This window comes from Vulpes vulpes, chromosome 4, assembly GCF_048418805.1.
Source record: "Vulpes vulpes isolate BD-2025 chromosome 4, VulVul3, whole genome shotgun sequence".
NCBI lineage: Eukaryota > Metazoa > Chordata > Mammalia > Carnivora > Canidae > Vulpes > Vulpes vulpes.
Window position 1 is genome coordinate 58886090 of NC_132783.1, and position 20840 is coordinate 58906929.

The 20840-nt window shown below is 43.1% G+C and overlaps 2 protein-coding genes and 1 pseudogene across 12 annotated transcripts in view; 2 read left to right on the forward strand and 1 right to left on the reverse strand.

The window, feature by feature from the left end:
* ENOPH1 (enolase-phosphatase 1) overlaps window positions 1-5412 on the reverse strand; it is a 39635-nt gene extending 34223 nt beyond the window's left edge. For 4 of the 7 annotated variants that reach the window (XM_072755840.1, XM_025998201.2, XM_072755838.1 and 1 more), the window contains exon 1: window positions 5041-5412. In XM_072755840.1, the coding sequence (XP_072611941.1) occupies window positions 5041-5124 (84 nt within the window). In that variant the 5' untranslated portion in view covers window positions 5125-5412. The remainder of the gene's footprint in view (window positions 1-5040) is intronic. The other 3 variants (XM_072755842.1, XM_072755841.1, XM_072755843.1) reach the window with 3 other exon arrangements.
* Window positions 5413-6230: 818 nt separating this feature from the next.
* On the forward strand, window positions 6231-13562 carry HNRNPDL (heterogeneous nuclear ribonucleoprotein D like). 5 transcript variants are annotated; one of them, XR_003234945.2, is made up of 9 exons: window positions 6231-6765; window positions 7573-7741; window positions 7838-7999; window positions 8482-8613; window positions 8761-8875; window positions 9383-9553; window positions 9905-9997; window positions 10373-10477; window positions 11160-13562. XR_003234945.2 is itself a non-coding variant. In XM_025998198.2 (8 exons), the coding sequence occupies exons 1-7, from the start codon at window positions 6323-6325 to the stop codon at window positions 9973-9975; spliced, it is 1263 nt and encodes a 420-aa protein (XP_025853983.2). In that variant the 5' UTR covers window positions 6231-6322; the 3' UTR covers window positions 9976-9997; window positions 10373-13562. The 5 variants fall into 5 exon arrangements, 2 of the variants coding, with proteins under 2 accessions (XP_025853983.2, XP_025853984.2); XR_012001051.1 differs by having other exon boundaries at window positions 10373-10853; window positions 11160-12893; XR_003234943.2 differs by having other exon boundaries at window positions 9905-10853.
* A 5284-nt stretch (window positions 13563-18846) lies between these two features.
* LOC112919571 (mediator of RNA polymerase II transcription subunit 20 pseudogene) lies at window positions 18847-19472 on the forward strand (annotated as a pseudogene).
* Window positions 19473-20840: the final 1368 nt, after the last annotated feature.

Sequence of the window (20840 nt, forward strand, 5' to 3'; positions counted from 1 at the left end):
TGCTTGATCTATTTTATTTTATCAAGCCATTAGAAGAGAGCAGTGCTAACAGGCCTACACATAGATATAACTTAGAAATCTGTATGAAGCCTAAATACTTAAAGTGTGATACACAGAGATCAGTAGCAACATCACCTGGGCTCTGTGAGAAATTTTTTTTTTTAATTTTTATTTATTTATGATAGTCACACACACAGAGAGAGAGAGAGGCAGAGACAGAGGCAGAGGGAGAAGCATGCTCCATGCACCGGGAGCCCGACGTGGGATTCGATCCCAGGTCTCCAGGATCGCGCCCTGGGCCAAAGGCAGGCGCTAAACTGCTGCGCCACCCAGGGATCCCTCTGTGAGAAATTCAACATCAAGTCCAATACCAGATCTTCTGAATCAGAAACTACATTTTAACAAGATCCCTAAATGATTTGTATACACACTGATGTCTGAGAAGCACAGATATCAAGAGCCTTTGGCTAGGGTACTCACCATGCCTCACTTAATATTTTTAGGGGCAAAAATCCCAATCAGATTCATATTTTCAGTTAATGGGATCTTCTTAATTATTAACAGGATTTTATTCTCAAGTACAAAGTTTTCCAAAGACATAAATGGAAAACATGTCCCCTGCCCACTATTCCCTAACAAGGTTTGTTAGGATGGTAGATGAAGTATAGATGTAAACAGATTCACTTATTTTACAAAAAATTTTTAAGGGCTAAACATTCATTAAATGTCCACATTAGCCTTATGAGGTAGACATCCTCACAAAACATATAGCTGAGGAAATATGTACCTTGACTCAGAGTTATTAACTAACTTGCCATAAAACAGAGAGGAGCCAGAATGCTAATCCAGACCTGTACAGTGCTCAAGCCCATCCGCATAAATACTACTAGATACTATCAATCTTCATTATTTGTGAATTCCATACTTGCAAATTCTCCTAATCCTAATCAAAACGTATTTGTAACCTCATAATCAATACTTGCTGCAAGGTGGCAAAAATCTGTAAACACCTGATCATACACATTCCCAGCACAAAGTGACTATCTGCTTTCTTATTTCACCTCTCATAGTTTAAACAAGCATCCTTTTCAGAGTCTATTTAGTGCTGTATTTTTTTTTTTTTTTTTTTTTTTGCATTTTGTGCTTTCTGTTGATGATTTTGCAGTTCAAAATGGCCCCCAAGCAAAATGCTGAAGTGTGACCTAGTGTTCCTAAGCACAAGAAATTGTATGCCTTAGGGAGAAAATACATGTGTTTAGATAGGCTTCATTAAAGCAGGAGTTACAGTACCACGGGCTGTGAGTTCAGTGTTAATCAATCAACCATATACATTAAATAAGAGAAACAGAAACACACATAAGACAAGGTTACATATTGATCAGCTCACAGAAATGTTGTGATTAGAGGCCCACAGGAACCTAGCCCTGTATGTCCTTTAGGAGCAATGATTCATTATTTGCCAATACAGGGTTCTCAGTGACTTTGTAGAAATCGTTAACTATCTTTTTTTTTTTTTGCAGAAAATAACTACCTCAACTGTTATTACATACACATGTTAGATGTAGATGTCAACACATAATAGGAAAGCCACTAAATTAAAGATTATTTCCAGAAATAAGAGGATAATTTTCTCCAAACCCACAAACAATAGTTCCTGACAGAATGACTACAGAAACTGGTGATGGTGTTATTTCATAGGCTAACAGACTAAAAACACTAGAACAATACAATATACAAAGTCAGAAAATAAATACTACAACACCACAGACAAAAATCAAGTGGTGGCTCCATGGTGCATGCAAGATAATTCAATGCAGTAAGGGAAGAGAGCATAATAACATTTGTTCACATTTATTATTTTAATCTCATCTTCAAATTCTAATGTATTTTATAACTTAATAGTATGTATACATAACACATAAATTTTTAAAAAGATTTACTTATTCAGGAGAGAGAGAAGGGAGGGAAAGAAAGAGAATTCCAAGCAGACTCTCTGCTGAGCTCAAAGCCTGATGCAAGGCTTTATTTCCCACGACCCTGAGAGATCATGACCTGAGGAGAAATCAAGAGTCGGACGCTCAATTGACTGAACCACCCAGGAGCCCCCGCAATTTATAAATTCTGTTGGCAGCGCCTGCTCCAATTCTGTTGATGATGTACATGCCCAAAAAATGTTAGATCATCAGCACTATAAACGATCAAAATCAGTACCTGAAAAGAAAACCAACTCCAGAAGCATGTGTCCTACAGTGAGGGGCAGGGCTGGAGGCTGAGAATTCATATGCACGGGAAAACATTGAAGGGAAGCTGGGCTCTAGTGCTGCTCTGCCCCCAACAAGTTGTGATGATCCTCACATAGGACCTCCCTCCAGGCATCAGTTTATGAGAAATTAATGAGCTGGTTCCAACATTCACTGCATGATCCTAGCTAGGAGCCTCCCTCATCCTAGAATTTGATAATTCTACAACTCGGAAAAAGATAGAACAGCTGGTAAATAAAACCAGTTTTTGTTGTCTGATGTGAGAGGCATGTTGTGATAGAGCAGCAGGCTGCCCAGAGAACACCACTTCCCAGACTGGGAAGAGTCTAGGGAATCCCATGAGATAGCATGACTTACTGAAAAATGGAAATCAATCTCCATTGATTCCTCAAAAGGAATGACTTCCTAAGGGTCTTTCTTTCAAGGGCAATTTTTGACAGTACACAATTTTCACAGTATACATGGACCAAATCTCTATAGACTCAACTATCCTTACTGTGGTTCGGTTCCAGTTCACTCCTAAACCTCTCACCAAGAGGTAGTATAAACTGAACTTTGTTACAATATCCTTTTAAGGTACTTCTGGTTAACTAAAGTGCTCTCACATCAACTGTGTCATTTCACATACACAGAAGCCAAAGACACAGCAATCACTGTGGTTTCATTTTGGAGGTCAAGTGCAATAATCTAAAGAGTAAGAGTTTTTGAGTCAGGACAGTTTGGGTTCAAATCCCAATTTTCAATTTTTAAGAACCTTAGTTTTCTATCAGTAAAATGTGGACAATGACGTGGACAATGCACACACCTCAGTGTTCTCAGGATGAGTTAAGCACACAAGTTGCATATATACATGTATATATATATATATATATATATACACACACACATATATATACACACACATATCAATGTTTGTTTCCACAGAAAGTATGGCTGTATGTCCTACATACTTAATGTGACTCATAAAGTCCAAAATAGACCAAACGGGCACCTGGGAGGCTCAATCCACTAAGTGTCTGCCCCTGGCTTAGGTCATAATCTCAGGGTACTGGGATCAAGCCCCAAGTCAGGATCCCTGCTCAGCAGGGAGTGTGCTTTTCCCTCTCCATCTGCCTCCCGCCCCTGCCCGTCACTCTTGCTCGCTCTCAAATAAATAAAATAAATCTTCAAGTAGAACAAACATCTTCCAATTCCCACCTCCATGCTCAGAGGTTCAACGATATAATTTAGTATCTCTTTAATAGGTGTTCAAAAGATTGGTCCTTGACATGCTCTGCTGAAAGTTTATTGTTCAAGTAAATTTGTTAAATGTCACTCTCTTGAAGACGCATTAAGCATTTATGTGTGTATGTGTATGATATAAAAGCTCTGAGAAATTGTGCAATAAAGAAACCAGTTGAACTTATATAGCCTAACATTTCCCCAAGTGCATTTAATAAGGAATCCTTTTTGCAGAATTACTATAAATATCCAACAGACTTAACTTCTTCTGAATATACTTTTGGAAACATCAGATTTGATAAACTAATGTGTAACAAATTAATAGTAAGTTATTAAATTATAACAGATAATGTGAATAAAATAATAATAATAAAACTAAAATAATAACAAGACCGAGTACAAGAATCTATCCTTCATTTCAGAACACTGGGTGTTACGTTCAACTGATGAATCACTAAACTCTACGCTGATACGAATATACTAAGTTGAATTTAAATCTGAAGGCTGCAAAAAGTGATCTAGGGTGTTTTGTTTATTTTTTAAATTTTATTAACTTTTCAGACCTCAGCCGGTCTCTGCCTCTCTCATGAATCAATAAAATCTTAAACATTGTTTTGATATTTATTCTAATAGAATATAGTTGTTTTTTTTTTAAGATTTTTTATTTGTTCATGAGAGACAGAGAGAGGCAGAGGAGAGGGAGAAGCAGGCTCCCTGCGGGGAGCCTGATGCGGGACTCGATCCCGGGACTCCATGACCACATCCTGGCTAAACCAGTGAGCCACCCGGGCCGCCCGAATATAGATATTTTTTAAAGCCCTGCTATAACGCAGAGCTCGCGAATAAGCCTACGAAGCAGGTGTAGACAGTTGCTTGGTTAATAGTGACACCCTAGGATAGAGGCTTTGGGCAAGAGCTTCAAGTTTCCATGATTTTCAGAGAAAAACGAACGGAATCTAGACGTTTTTGTTCTACAGGCTAATGAACCGGCGTTCCACAGTGCCTGGTCCAAGACCATGAGGAGCGCTGTTCGGCCATTACCAGCAGGAGTGAAAAGGGGCGAGTAAGCACCGCGGCCCAAGACACCGCGGCTACCTGAAAGTCCTCCTGACACTCCGTCGACGCCGTAGGGACTAGAGGCCTCCAGGACCACTCCTCCATCGCAGCCGCCGCCTAGCCTAGGCCAACCGAGCCAGGCGCACGCAGCACACCTGGCGGAGGGAGCGGGCCGTCCGGGCCCCGCACGCGGGCGGCTGCCCTCCTCCGCCCCTTTCCGCCACCACCCACCGTCCCACCCCCACCGCTATCCCGCCCATCTGCATCTGACCGGGAGCAGGGGCTGGGGAGGATAAACCAGGTGCGGTGACGACAGGCATATCCCCGCGACCCGCCGCAGCCTTTCTACCCCCTCCCACCCCACAGCGAGGGCAGAGCCACACCGCCTCTCCCACGCCTCAGGTCTCCGGTCCAAGGTGTACAGCACTTAAAAAAAAAAAAAAGAAATGTTTTTAATTGCTTTTAAGCACAAGTCACTTCCCCGCTCCCTTCCGCCCCTCACCTTCACGAAAGCGATCGGGGTTGTGGTACCTTCGATATCTAACAGGATCACAGTGACTTCGGCGGGCACGGAAAGCACGACCATCTCCCTACCGGATGCAACTACCGGACTCGGCCTACTCGGAGGAAGGGCGGAGGGCGGCGCCCACTGCGCCCCCGGCACCGTCCTGGGCTTCCGGCAGACCCACAGGAACGAGGGTCCTACCCGGCCACCGCGTGCGGCCCGGAGCACGAGGAACGCGGCCGCGCCGCTGAGGCTGGAGAGCGCCGCTGCACAGGCGTCCTCGACCACCAGCAGCCGGGGCCCGAGGCCGAGACCACGTGGGCAGGGGAAGGGGGCGGCCCTCGCGGAGTCCGAGCGGGTGGGGGGAGGCGAAGGCGTCAACGCCGATTGGCCACCAGAGGGCCGCGAACGCGATCCGTCAATATGGGCCTCGCGTGGGCGGGAACAAAGAAGCGAGCGCGGGAGCCGGGTGCGCGGGCGCGCGCGCGCTCTCCGCAGACTGGTTGAGCGAGCGGGAGCGGCCCGGGGCACGTGCAGACGGGAGCCCCGCGAGTGGCGCGCCGGGGATGTGAGTGCCCCTTGCCCTCTACGGCACCTACCCCCTCCCCGCCCACTGCCTCCGCTTTTGCGTATTTACAGTACCCGGGCCGGGCTCGCGCCCCTCCTCCCGCCCTCAGCCTGCAAAAGAGGCCGTGCCGGGACTGGCCGGCCTGACTGCGCGGGCCCGGGCTCCGGCCGACCGGTTGGGGGGGCCCGCGGCGCCTCCTCGGCCCGAGCGCCTGCGGCGGCAGCGGAGGAGGCGCCCGCGCCGCGCCGCTGCCCGGAGGGGCCACCGCGCGCCCGCTTCCTGTTCGGCTGGTTCCAGCCAGCTCGAGGACAAAACACGCGTGCGCGCGGCGGCGGGCGGACGGGCGGACGGGCGGGCGGGCGGGAGGGCGCGCTCGCTGTCTCGGCCGCCGGCGCCGGGCGCAGTCCGCCTTTTTTGGAGCAGCCCGGCCACGGTGCTAATCGATAGCAGCAGCCGCCGCCGCAGCAATCCGCACTGGGGGACCGAGGGCTTTGGAAAAAGGCGGGGCTGACGGCTCTTTGCTAGGAGTGGGCTGGACCGGACGCCAGAGACAAAGGCTCTCAAGACCGGAGGGACGGTGGCCCTGCGACGGCGCTGCTCGGATTTTGAGCCCAGGATTTTTCGCCCCTTCGTTTTTCTCTTCTGACGCTTCTCTCCTCTTAAGCCCGCGTCCCCTCACCCACGACCTCGCTCCTCGCCGGGAGGGCCGCGATGGAGGTCCCGCCCCGGCTTTCCCATGTGCCGCCGCCATTGTTCCCCTCCGCTCCCGCTACTTTAGCCTCCCGCAGCCTTTCCCATTGGCGGCCGCGGGCGCCGCGGCAGCTCGCCCCGCTCCTCCCTTCGCTCGCTTCCAGCTCGGCCCGGCAGGGGGCGCGCCGGGCCCAACGCCACGTCACCGCCCAGCAGCCCTCCCGATTGGCGGGCGGGGCGGCTATAAAGGGAGGGCGCAGGCGGCGCCCGGATCTCTTCCGCCGCCATTTTAAATCCAGCTCCATACAACGCTCCGCCGCCGCTGCTGCCGCGACCCGGACTGCGCGCCAGCACCCCCCGGCCGACAACTCCGCCACCATGGAGGACATGAACGAGTACAGCAACATAGAGGAATTCGCAGAGGGATCCAAGATCAACGCGAGCAAGAATCAGCAGGATGACGGGTACCGCACGCCTCTCTTCTTTTCCCCCTCCCCCAGCGCGCCGCACGCGCCTTTCGTCCCTCTGGAGCCGCGCGCTGCCCCAGTTCTTGCCCCGAGTCGATTCCCCGCGTGCCCGCTGGGCCCCACTAGCTCAGAGGGAAGAGGAAAGTAGGAGACGGAGGGGGTGACTCGAGAGGCCCGCGGAAGGTGGGGGAAGGGCGGAGGAGTTGGAGGAGGAGGGCGGCGGCGTCTGTGTCCCGAGTGCGCAGGCGCCGCGTGGGGCCCGAGGGGGAGGGGCCGGCCTCGCTGCGCCACATGCTGCAGCTGCCGCCGCCTTTTCATTGTGTCTGTATTAGGGCCCCCGCACAGTTTCCCTGTGGAGTGTAGGGAGTTCTTGCTTTGGGAATCCGTGTGTGACTGGTACCCGGATCTCCTTCAGAATGCGTTGGGAGTTCTTGAGGTGGAACGTTGCTTTGACAGCTGTGGAAGAGGTAGACCTAAGTTGTGAGGGATCAACTTTAGGAAGTTGGATTTTTAAAGCTAAAGCGATGTTGAAATGCTTTCTTGGCTTCGTTGAAACTTCGTGTTATGAGGTATGGTGAGCAAGCTGTCCATTCGTTGTTTCGAATAAGTGACCTCGATGGAATTTGAGGGGTTTCGTGGTCTTTTGTTCATACGTGATCTGTAGACACTGAATTATTTGCACGTACGCTGACTGAATTATTTGCACACACATTGCTTCTTCCTGTTCGTTTCGTAAACCTAATTCCACAACTGAAGGGATCCTGCGGGGTGCTGCTAATCTTTTTTTAATGACTTTATTTCTAGTAAAATGTTTATTGGAGGCTTGAGCTGGGATACAAGCAAGAAAGATCTGACTGAATATTTGTCTCGATTTGGGGAAGTTGTAGACTGTACAATTAAAACAGATCCAGTGACTGGAAGATCAAGAGGATTTGGATTTGTGCTTTTCAAAGATGCTGCTAGTGTTGATAAGGTAGGAGCAGGTTCCGCATTGTGCTGCTTCTGTGTTTTTACAAATTGTTTCGGGGCTTGGTTGTATATTGTCAGATTAAATGCACTTGTCTTCTAGGTTTTGGAACTGAAAGAACACAAACTGGATGGCAAGTTGATAGACCCCAAAAGGGCCAAAGCTTTAAAAGGGAAAGAACCCCCAAAAAAGGTTTTTGTGGGTGGATTGAGCCCAGATACTTCCGAAGAACAAATTAAAGAATATTTTGGAGCCTTTGGAGAGGTGCGCTGTGTTTTTATATGTCTTTCATACTTGGAATGTTTATATACATGAGTGTTCGTCCCCAGCCTTTTACAGAATTGATTGATTTGTCAGATGAGGAACAGGTTAAAATTAACTGCTTGAGTCCCTTCTAGTCACTGTACCTTAAATTACTGTTTTCTGCGCTATGATAGAAACCAACATCTAATTTATTTTGGCCAAAGCACAGGTGCTTTGGAGTGGACAGTATTTGGAATTAATAACCAGTGGCATCTCTTGGGTACAGAATGATAATAAATGAAGTTTTGCTCTCTAAATGCTGCACAGATGAATCTTTGTGGTGTGATACTGATAATAAAATAGGTGTTTCTGTACAGAAGTAATCTGACTAGAGTAATAGACAACATATTATACTGAAGTTTGAAAAGGATCTTTGGAGTTCTAAAACACTTTGGTAGCTTATACCATTACCGGATGATGTTGAATGTACTTCTTGATTTCAGATTGAAAATATTGAACTTCCCATGGATACAAAAACAAACGAAAGAAGAGGATTTTGTTTTATTACCTATACAGACGAAGAGCCAGTAAAGAAATTGTTAGAAAGCAGATATCATCAAATTGGTTCTGGGAAGGTAAAGCCATTTTGTTTTTATTAAGTGAAAATTTAGAGGGTGTATTTTGTTGTCGAATATGAGATTTCTCAATTTATGAGAATAAAATGGCTTGACCTTACAGTAAAAACTCCAGGGTTTTTTTTTTTCTTCTTTATGTGTATATAGTGTGAAATCAAAGTTGCACAACCCAAAGAGGTATATAGGCAGCAACAGCAACAACAAAAAGGAGGAAGAGGTGCTGCAGCTGGTGGACGAGGTGGTACTAGGGGTCGTGGACGAGGTGAGACTTAATCCTTTGGGACCTAAATCTTTGGATATGACTCCCCATGGTTTAGGCTGTAAACTGCTAAATAGGAATAAGCCCATAAGAAAATTAAGCCAGATTTCCAACATAAAAATGCTCTCATTGGTGGGTGGGTTTTTGTTCACTGGTTTCGCCTCTTCAGAGAATGGCCACTAGGACACTGTCAGTGTCCTTACTAATGGGAAGGTGATGACCATTTAATGTAGTTGAGATTACATGATACACCATGGCATGCTAGTTTCTGGGGGGGGCAGGAGTCCTTGTTTTGTCTTAATTTTCTTTAAATTTAGGAAGCTTGATAACTGGCACAATTGGACTTTCTGCCCCCTTTTAACCACAACTAGAATAAAAACTTCCTCAGGTAACAATATAGCTGTCCATTCCACCTGTTAAGGGTTTTCAGAGTGAGGGCCAGGAACACAACATTGTGTTAGGATTGGGAGTCAGAAGTCGTTTCCTAACAATCATTGTGCATTGTTTCAGGTCAGGGCCAAAACTGGAACCAAGGATTTAATAACTATTATGATCAAGGATATGGAAATTACAATAGTGCCTATGGTGGTGATCAAAACTATAGTGGCTATGGCGGCTATGATTATACTGGGTATAACTATGGGAACTATGGATATGGACAGGGATATGCAGACTACAGTGGTAAGAATATTTAACTTAATCTCATAAACCAATGGTATTAGAATTCCATGTTAAAGTACATTCTCATTCTGAAATGGGGGGGGGGGAGTCCATTCTTGAAGTGTTTTGGAGTTAAGTTTTTGAGGCATTTGATAGTCCTAGGTTGATTATCCTAATGTAGATATTTTGGTTGTTAGAAACATTTTAGAGTATGTGTTATGTGACTAGTTTATAATGGGTATTTAGTATATCTGCTATTTTAATATTTGGCATGCAGAGTTGTACATTTTTAATAGTCTTCTAAAGTATTTATAATGAAACCATTTTGTGGAAAACTATCTTAATATAATTTTTTTTGTATTTTCAAAATAGGCCAACAGAGCACTTACGGCAAGGCGTCTAGAGGGGGTGGCAATCACCAAAACAATTACCAGCCATACTAAAGGAGGACATTGGAGAAAACAGGTGTGTGTAAGAGTACAAGAAACCAGTGGAAATATCTATAATTTAATTTAAAGATCAATAGACAAATGAAAAATAAGTAAAAACAAAATATTATGTAGTCTGTTTTTACTAAATTGTTAATTTTTAATTGCTTTATGAGCCCGTTTTGCCTAAAGTGTCTATAGATCTTTAACTTTAAAAGTCTTATCTCACTTTCTTTAGTATTACAGAAAAACTTAAGAGTTTTTCTGTTTGCTTTGTGTACCAGGTGGTCTAGAGGAATAATTAAACTTTTTTAGAACTATTAACAGGTAAAGTACTGAAATGGGTACAACTTAAGGAAAACAAGAATGTTGTCTTCTAACTCTGACATTATACCTTGTTTGTACCCGCCAGCGGGAACTTCATTGCAGGCCGTGTGTCACCCTGACCACGTCTATCTCTGGGGGTCGCACGTTGCGGGCAGAGCGCAAGGCATACACCAGAAAACGCTGTCCTGTGGTATGGTCTCTTCCAACTTCATGTACCAGCGTAAAGATTAAAGTGGAAAACTTCAGACTTTGGCTTCTTTTTTAATCTTTTTGAAGATTAAGTGTCTAAACTTAACTTAAATGGTTTTTTACAGGAGTTAAAGTACATAAATGCCTTTTTACAGCTTAATCATTTTGGTCTTCTGTTTAGTGTTGTATTTCAATTGTGGAGCCTCATTTTAAGTGTTCATTCTTTAAGATTTAATGCTTGCTTTTTCTTTTTATAGCTAATAGTGAAATCTACAAACCAAAACAAGAACTTTAAAATCTGGAATATAAATTAAAGATCATATGCACACAGCAATTTGTTTCTTGCAACATAATAAGCCTATTAGAAATTCATTTTTGTAAGTATATTTTTTGGCTTACTAGAGATGCTTCTAGTAGACCTTAATCTAGCACAGTTGAACCTGTGAATATGGGAAGATTGTATTCCCCAATTTCTTTACTAAATTTAAATTTTGTATTATTTGGGAACACCAGGGTAAATTTATTATTAATTACCCAAATTACATTTTGCTATTGAATATGCATGTGATCTTTAATTATTGAAGAAAAGAATAAATTGAGGACTTAAAACAATTCATGAAAGTGGACCTTTGAAAGCTTTCAGAGTTGCACAAGTCTAATTGCTATTTTGTTTTTATTTTTAGGAGGAGATTGCTTAAAGTTAACCCATCTTGCAGGACGACATTGAAGATTGGTCTTCTGTTGATCTAAGATGATTATTTTGTAAAAGACTTTCTTAGTGTACAAGACACAACCGTGTCCAACTGTATATAGCCGCCAATTAGTTTCCTTTGTTTTTACTTTGTCTTTTGCTATCTGTGTTACGACTCGATGTGGATTTGTGTTTATACAAATTTTATTTGTATGATTTCATGTTCAACCTCAAATAAATGCTTCCTTATGTGATTGTTTTTCTGCGTCAGGTACTAAATAGCTCTGTAAAAGTGTAATTTAAAATAAGCAATAATTGAGGCGCAGTTTATTTTGTAGGGAGATTTGGTCCATGAGGAAAAACTGTGGTCCTTTATGAATAGCCAGCTACAGTGTCACCCTGTTCCCCATTTTTGTTAGATGTATACTATTCTCTAAGGCTTCATTTCCCTGCTGAGGTTTCCACCACACTTTTAATGTTTCTTCTCTGTGTATCTGGAGAGCTTGTCATAATGTCATTAGTGGAAGATTTCCAGCTGACCATCAATCTTCTGGACTGTGTTTTTGGAAAAGTGCACCTTTTTGGCACAAGGCATGTTGGTAGCTCCTTTCATGAATAGAAAAGATTGGTTTGTTTCTATCTCTGGGAAGCCATTTATTTTATGCTAAATCAGAATCGGTCTGTTAGGAAGAGCTTTGGCTGATCATAATACCATGACTTTTAATTCTCTTGATTAAAATGTCCAGATATACACAGGGAAAGGCACTGTTAAACTGTATATAGGAGCTGCAGTTTAAGAGTATCAGAGATGGTTAAATTTTAACAAGCATTTTGGCAGATAGGTAGGTTGAAACTTGAGCAAAAGTTAGATTCAGTTACTTGGAAGTGTAGTGCCTGAGGAAATTAGTTGTATTCTGTTCCGTATTGTCACAGCAAGCACCAAACTGAACAAAATGTTTAATATTGGGACATTTTCAGGAAGCTATATTGTTAAGGTGGTGTGAGTTTAAGAAGTCATGGTAGTAGGTTGCATCATTTTTAATGCATGAGCTGAGTAGTTAAGCATACCCAGATTCAGACATAGGAAGGAGTAGTGGGGGGAAATACACTTTAAATTTTACGTATGTCGGTGCAAATCTAAGTGACCAAGTTATTAAAACATTTTCCTGGTGCATCAAAAGGCAGTTTTAGCTTTAGATTTTGGAGAATTTCCTGGGTAATTTCAAGTTTTGAGTTTTACGTTCAGTGTAGTTGGTACTAAGATAACAGTTTTGTTTCTGGTTCCACATTAGTCTCTAGCCTTGGCCTACATGTTCACCTGTGGAATAGTTGATCTGACCTTCAAAATGTAAATTTTTCACGTTGATGAACCTGCCTTTTGTTTTATTTGGTGCCTGCAACTTCCTTTGTTCAATGATGTTTGTACTTGCTGGCTATCAAGTTACAATGCACTTGGCCGCCTTTTGCTCTTGTTTTGCTATTTGACTTTAAACCTAGGCCAAGTACCAATCAATGTTGGTTATTGCAAGGGACTGTTTATTCTTTAAACATGCAACCTTAGGGAACAAGGGAGATTTTCATTTTAAGTTATGTTGTCAAAAGTCTGTAGGTGCAGTGTCTTTAGGGCAGTGAATCCTGTTAAGTTCAAATTTATGAATAGGTGACAAGTTGACATTGAGATTGTCCTTTCCCTGAGCAAAAATGAATAAAGGCTTTTTAAACAAAATCCAAACTTTTCAATCAAGTCTTGATATATATGACTGAAGAAATACTTACATCTAGAGATTATTGTTTGAGATTTACAAAAAACAATGTATTTGTCTATTCTTACTCAAGGGGCTTTGGACTCTAAAATTCAGATTTTAGGGTCTATGGATGCCAACTGATGTAAGTTTTTAATATGGCAAGGCTAAACTGTCCATACTAACTTTAGCTGAATGATACTTACCAAGGTGTCATCCTTAAGTATTTTTAGAACTAAATTGACTAATTTGAAAGGGGTAAGGATTGAAATTCTGAAGTCCACAAACCTACTCAAGTAACCTGTGTATCTTGTTACCAAGAATAAGATTGAATGGTTTTGAGCACATTTTGTATGGTGTCACTTACCTAATAGAAACTTTTAATTTTGCTAATATTCTGTAGTCTCCTGTTGATTAGATTAAGAATATTTAAGAGTTAAAATGTCTGTTGAGATACTAACGTGGATAAGCAGAGTTTTTAATCTATCCCATTCCCTGTTCCATCTTTCAAAATGGTGACGGGCTGGGTTTTTGCTAATTGTTAATTTTAATGATTTTTAATATTTGAAAATTTCATCACTTTCCATTACGATTTTTTGATAGGATGTCAACCACAAGATGCTGTTTCACTGATTAAAAGTGATTCAAGGACATTGCAGGTGTACTGCAACTTTTGTTACCTTTCCTATGAAGTCATTCAAAAATACTGTCGTAAAAAAATATGAGTTGTCTTAGGGTTATAGTTGGGATCTCATAGTTTTGTCTTGAAATAGTTGGATGTGGGATTTGAACAAATTTTGGTTGAATGGCAAATAAAAATTCACCTTTGACTTCTCAACCACTGCTGTCTATAAACTAGGGTAGAAAATAGTGCTTTCCTGGGAATTAACAGGCTAATGGACATTCTGAAGATTTGTATTTAAATGGCAGTTTAATCTCTGGTTTTAGTCTTTATTTAAAAGATGAGTACTTTAGTGGAGCGTGCATCTTGATGCTCAGGGTTGTATGTTTGAGCCCCATGTTGGGTGTAGAGATTACTTTTTAAATATGTTAAAAGTGTACCTCCATTTGGGGGGAGGTATATTAACCATCTCACAAGGTATTGGGACCGAGTCATAGTTTGAAAAAGGATATTCAGTGTACCTCTTACTTAAAATATAGAAATTTTGAATAACAACGTTTAAAGTTCGGGCTTACCAAAGGCCAACGCAGCTGAGAAAAACATGAGAAACACTGTGCTGTAGACAAGTTGACATAAGCTGTTCCAGTGGTTATGTCTATACATAAATATTTAAGTGTAGTTTCAGAAAGATATCTTTGAAAGCCATCTAATTTAAAAAGGCTCATGAGGTTGTTGGCTTTTTTTTTTTTTTTTTTTTTAGATTTTATTTATTCATGAGAGACAAACCTAGGCAGAAGGAGAAGCAGGCTCCATGCGGGGAGCTGTGTGTGGGACTGGATCCCAGGACTCCAGGATCACACCCTGGGTTGAAGGCAGGTGCTAAACTGCTGAGCCACCCAGGTATCCTGAAGTTGTCGGCTTTTTTTTTTATAACTAAAATTTCCAGATTATTGATGAGGTTGCACAAAAGGTTTCTTCAGATGTTCTCTACTTTGTGTGTTGGCTGGTTAACAGTGTTGTAAAAGATCAGAGCAACCAACCCCACAAAAGGCCCCTAGGCAAAATTTTTATTAACCCTGATTTTTCAAATTGGAGAAATTAGCTAATTGGAAGTAGCAATTCTGTACATTTTGGAATCTTGATTTCTATCACATTAAGCATCTGAGTCTTAGATTTTGAGCAGAAGCTTTTGTCACCTCCAGGAATGACCTGTCAGCAGTCTTTAATACATTTTAAGTGCTCAGATCTTTGGAAAGTAAGCTTTTTGTTACAATTGACTTTTTTCCCTCTAATGACCAATGGAGTCTTGATCATCTGCAGCAAACTACTCATTCTTGTGAGAGGTCTGTCCTATGGAATTGACTGATTATTTAAGTTGTCTTGAACCATGAGACAGTTGGGACAGTTTCTCCTAGACAGTGCAGTCAGGGATGGAAGAACAGTAATAGTGGGGGCTAAATGGTATTTTTAGGGTTCTTTAACTGTTTCCATAACTAGGACAACCTTTATATTCTTTCATAGACTTTAGGGGGGGTTCGTTTTGCCCAATATGAGCTTGATCTCAACCCTGAGATCATGACCTGAGCCAAAAATCAAGAGTCAGATGTTTAATTGATTGAGCCATCCAAGTGCCCCTGGACTGCGTGTTTTGAACAGCTATAGTTACTGACTATATTGCTCTCATTATATGATGACATTTCTATTAAGGCTTATAGGGTGGCTGGCATCAAGCCCCATGTAGTAGAGATTACTTAGTATCTTAAGGGCTCATGGGTGGCTTAGATGGTTGAGCATCTATCTATCTGCCTTTGGCTGGGGTCATGGTCTCCAGGTCCTGGGATCAAGCCCCACTTCGGGCTCCCAGCTTAGTGGGGAGTCTGCTTCTCCCTCTTCCCCCTGCTTGTGCTCTCTGTCTCTAATGAATAAATGAAAGATATTTTAAAAATCTTAAAAAAAGGCATATAGCTGTCAGGATTTCCACAGTGATAACTGGCATCATACCAGTTGGTATGATGCCATACCACCAAATATATGTAATGCCAGCTAAAATCAAAGAAATATTTTCATTAGTTTCTGCAGACTTTTTTTTTCTGCAGATTTTTTAAAACAAGTGATTTCTATCAGACATTTGAAATATTGAAAGAATTTTCATTACCACTTTCTAGGACCTTAGCACTACACATCATTGGAAATTAGGAAAAAGAAAAAGCATTTTTGCATATACATTACTTTCATATTCTGGGAAAAAGTGATTTTTTAAAAAATTTTATTTATTTACTCATGAGAGACAGAGAGGCAGACACACAGGCAGAGAGAGAAGCAGGCTTCATGCAGGGAGCCTGACATGGGACTCAATCCCAGGTCTCCAGAATCACAACCTCGGCTAAAGGCAGGCGCTAAACCACTTAGCCACCGGGGCTGCTCGGGAAAAGTGATTTTAAAATGCCTACAGTATGGATACAATTCTAACTTCTTAAATCATGCATTTGAATGACTTCATCAGAAACAAAAAGACCTCCAAATTATACTTTTGATTTAATTTAAAATACAGTTTGTTTGGGATCCCTGGGTGGCGCAGCGGTTTGGCGCCTGCCTTTGGCCCAGGGCACGATCCTGGAGACCTGGGATCGAATCCCACGTCGGGCTCCCGGTGCATGGAGCCTGCTTCTCCCTCTGCCTGTGTCTCTGCCTCTCTCTCTATCTCTCTGTGACTATCATAAATAAAAATTTAAAAAAATATATTTTGTTTTTTAAGATTTTATTTATTCATGAGAGAGACAAAGAGACAGGCTTCACACAGAGCCTGACGTGGGACTTAATCCCAGGTCTCCAGGATCACACCCTGGGCTGAAGGCGGCACTAAACTGCTGAGCCACCTGGGCTGCTCTAATATATACTTATATGTTTTTATATATTTATTCTTTAATTACATTCTATGTAAACTAGTACTTAGAACCTGTCAAAACTAAGAAAATCTTCACTTTGGCCTAGGTCTTCCCTTATTCTTTTTAATTATATATTTTAGAACACTAAGATACAGATATCAACAAAAGGATTTTTATTTTTCTTCTATTCCCAATCCAACGCAATGACAAATTCAGGGACATCATCTCACTTCCAGTTCTCTACTGACAGTGGGATTCTTTTATTTATTATTTTGATCCCCAAGAAAGGAGGTCTTGTTGTTAGTGGCAGGTGCAGAGACTTGCCATAGCCAAGATCCACAGTACTACCAGGCTAGTGTTGTTTAATCTGAATATTTTCAATTCTCCTGGGTTTAAATATTTGCCCCGTGACAAAGTCATCCTCCAGTAAGGACACGAGGGGGCCTATTTCTCTCCTCTGCCTTTAACAGAAACAAGAGACTCTAAGCCAGGAAATATACAGGCCTTAATTACTGTTCTCTTGACAATTCTGGAAAAGGTATGCAAAATTTTAGTATAATTTGATTAAGAACAATGGTCACAGTTTATTAACTCATTTGTTAACCACGAGGAAACAAAGCCTTACATGAAGATGTCAGTGGTTCTTAAATTATTCCATAAAATGCTCCTAAGATCATATTGTTTATTTAGCAGTACATATTTACATTTCCTTCCTTGCATTAGCACATTCCTATACAATAGGGTAAGAATATGTACTCAGGTATACATCTATATTAGATATAATTTTCATTAGACATTTTTTCAAAAAATACTCTATTTTCAGCAACTGTGGCTTAAGTAATTCAAATCAATCCTTCCAAAGACAAGCAGTAAAATATATTTTTAAATCTTCTTGAACTAAAAGAGCTAAAAATATAATGAAAAATTCACCTGGCTAAAATCTAAGGGATGGTCAAAACCTAGAGAAGTAAGCCTGGTGCTCAAAGTTGGGTTTGATGGCCTTACTAGACAAAGGGCATAGAAGTTAAAAGCCTAAGCCATCCCCAAGTGGAGACTGATACCTCAAATAGTCCATTAAACTAAGGGCTTCCAAAAGACCTGAGCATCCAGTTTCCTCACCTGGGTAGTTAAGAGAACCTTAACCTCAGAATTTAGATTACAATAGTTCTGGTAAGATAAGGGGCCTCAAGAGCCTGGAAAAAGCAAATGAAAATCCTTTCTTTATCCTAGATTTCTGATGGTTTCCACGAGTGTTTTTTCAAATATAGTGATCAATACATAATAAATTAAAATCCACCATGAGTAGATATCAGACCTCCATGCTTACTATGTTGAAATAAAATATAAGCTTGAAAATACCTCAGAGAAGAAGAAAGTATTAAAGCAACACAGTGGATCTGATAAAGCCTCAAACAGAACATGGGGCACTTGAGTGGTGACAGTTAAGCGTCTGCCTTCAGCTCAGGTCATGATCCCAGGGTTCTGGGATGGAGCTCCCTGGGTCAGGCTCCCTGCTTGGCAGGAAGCCTGCTTCTCCCTCTCCCTCTGCCCCTGCCCAATTCTGTCTTTCTCTTTCTCTCTCTTTCTCTCTCTTTCTCTTTCTCTCTCTCTCTCTCTCTCTCAAAATCCCTTTTAAAAACTTATACAAATAAAACAAATGAAATTAGAAGCTAAAGATGGGGATCCCTGGGTGGCACAGCAGTTTAGTGCCTGCCTTTGGCCCAGGGCGCAATCCTGGAGACCAGGGATCGAATCCCACGTCGGGCTCCCGGTGCGTGGAGCCTGCTTCTCTCTCTCTCTCTCTCTCTCTCTCTCTCTCTCTCTCTCTCTGTGTGTGTGTGTGTGTATGACTATCATAAATAAATAAAATTTTTTTTTAAAAAAGCTAAAGATGGATGGGTCTAAATAAGACGGTAGATGCAACTTAATTAGTAAACTGAAGGATAGATAAGAAGAATATCCAAAATGTAGCATGGAAAGAAAAACATGAAAATTGCCATGGAGAACCAGTAACATAAAGATTATAGTAGGTAGGTATAACCTGTTTAATTGGAGTTTTAGAAGAGACAGTAGCCCGCCTGAGAAGGCAAGTTCGGCACACGGGAGAGATGCAGAGGAGCCTTAGGCTCTTCCTGTGGGGTGGGGAGCACCCCCCCCCCAAAAAAGGTAAAAGATAAAATGAAGCAATATATGAAGAGAAAATGGCTGAACTTTTTCCAGAAGTGATGAAAGGACAATCTACAGATTCATTATACCAACAAATTGCGAGTAGGACAAATACAGAGAAATCTATAGAGATACATCTTGGTGAAACTAAAATGCTTAACAAAAAAGAGAAAAACCTGGGCAGAAACTTGCATCAGGGGGCTTCACTTCGCGTGGGCATCCGGAGAATACTGCAATTCCACTGTTGTACCAGATACTTTGTGAGTGACCTGTGTGTCCCAGATGCCTGTGGCTGAGGGCAAGAGTGTCCAGCAGACTGTGGAGCTCCTCACCCAGAAATTGGAGATGCTTGAGGCAGAGAAGCAAGGAATATTTTGTGTGGATTGTGAAACGTGCCATGCAGCTGCCTCTATTTTTGGCAGCCAAGGTCAGGCCAGGAAGCTGATGTAAGTGATGCACAATTCAGCGTACCCTTTGAGCTGCTTGGTCCTCTTTGAGAATGGCCCTCGCCTTATTGCCGACACCAACTCTGATGTGCTCATGGTGAAGCTCAAGGGCTTTTTCCAGAGTGCCAAGGCCAGCAAGACTGAGACCCGGGGTACCTGTTACCAGTACTGAGACTTCCTAGTGAAGGGGGGCACAGTCACCAGGGGACCCAATTCCTGAAGCATCTCCATTGCCGTGGAGTATGGCCCCTTTGTGGTAGCTAGCGGCATCTGGAGCTTGCTGCTCAAGTTCCTACAGTTTTCTGGGCAGCCATACACCAGGGAACGGTGTCTGGGAACAGATGCAATGCCATCCACGGCCCGGCAGATACCATGGTCCAGCACACAGAACTCTTCAGTAAGATTCCTAAGCAGCAGCAGGTGCCAGTGGTTGAGATTCTTTAGTGGCTGACAGCTGCCCGACTGAGCTCTCACCAGGCGGACTGCACAGGAGGAGCAGGTGCTGCTGCATCCTGAGGCCCCTGGACCCCAGAAACCCAGGGCAGACATGGAATCTTCTCTCCCTCTTTCCAGCTGTGATATTTGTTCTGGGGCTCTGGATGACCCTCCCTAGCAGCTGCCCTCACCCCATGCCTGAGAGGACTTGGTCTGTTCTCAAGAATGGTAATTACGAAGAGTGGAGAAGTGTGGAGCTTTCCTGCTATAGGGGGGAAAGGTACGACAGGGCTGTCCCTGCCTAGTGTTGGTGGGGCAGGCAGGCCATGCCTCCAATCCTATTGAGGATTTGGTCTAGGTCTGCAGCGGACAGACTGGATATAATAAAGGCCTCTTCTCCAGGGACGCAGTTGGCCCTCTCCTGGAGAAGGAGTAAGAGGCCTAACTGTGTGATGCCTATCACTTTCTGACCTGTTTGCTGCGGTGAACTGTGAGTGGACTTTTCTAGGGTGTTGCCTGAGTTGGGAGTCTCCCTCTGGCGTCTTTCCATTCTGTTGTGAATGAGGTGACGCCACAGGCTAAGCTGCTATAACAAAGAGAATCTAACCTACAGTGGCTCCTAGAAGTTTATTCTTTTCTTCTAATAGTACAAGTGTAATCAAGTGGTCTGGGGCAGGTTTCACTGTACAAGGTCACCAAGACCTCAGTTTCCTTCCATCTCGCTGTTCAGGCAATTCAGGGGTGTTGACCTTGCCCACAAGGTCAGCTCCGTGTAAATAATACACTGGAGAAGGAGAGCACAAAGCAGTTTCTTTTTAAAGGATAGGACCCAGGGACGCCTGGGTGGCTCAGTGATTTTTTTTTTAATTTTTATTTATTTATGATAGTCACACAGAGAGAGAGAGGCAGAGACACAGGCAGAGGGAGAAGCAGGCTCCATGCACCGGGAGCCCGACGTGGGACTCAATCCTGGGTCTCCAGGATCGCGCCCTGGGCCAAAGGCAGGCGCTAAACCGCTGCACCACCCAGGGATCCCTGGCTCAGTGATTGAGCATCTGCCTTCGGCTCAGGGTGCGATCCTGGGATCAAGTCCCATATCGGGCTTCCCGCGGGAAGTTTGTTTCTCCCTCTACCTGTGTCTCTGCCTCTCTATGTGTCTCTCATGAATAAATAAATAGAATCTTTAGGGCAACCCCGGTGGCGCAGCGGTTTAGCGCCGCCTGCAGCCCAGGGCGTGATCCTGGAGACCCGGGATGGAGTCCCACGTCGGGCTCCCTGCATGGAGCCTGCTTCTCCCTCTGCCTGTGTCTCTGCCTCTCTCTCACTCTCTCTGTGTCTCTATGAATAAATAAATAAATAATCTTTAAAAAAAAAATA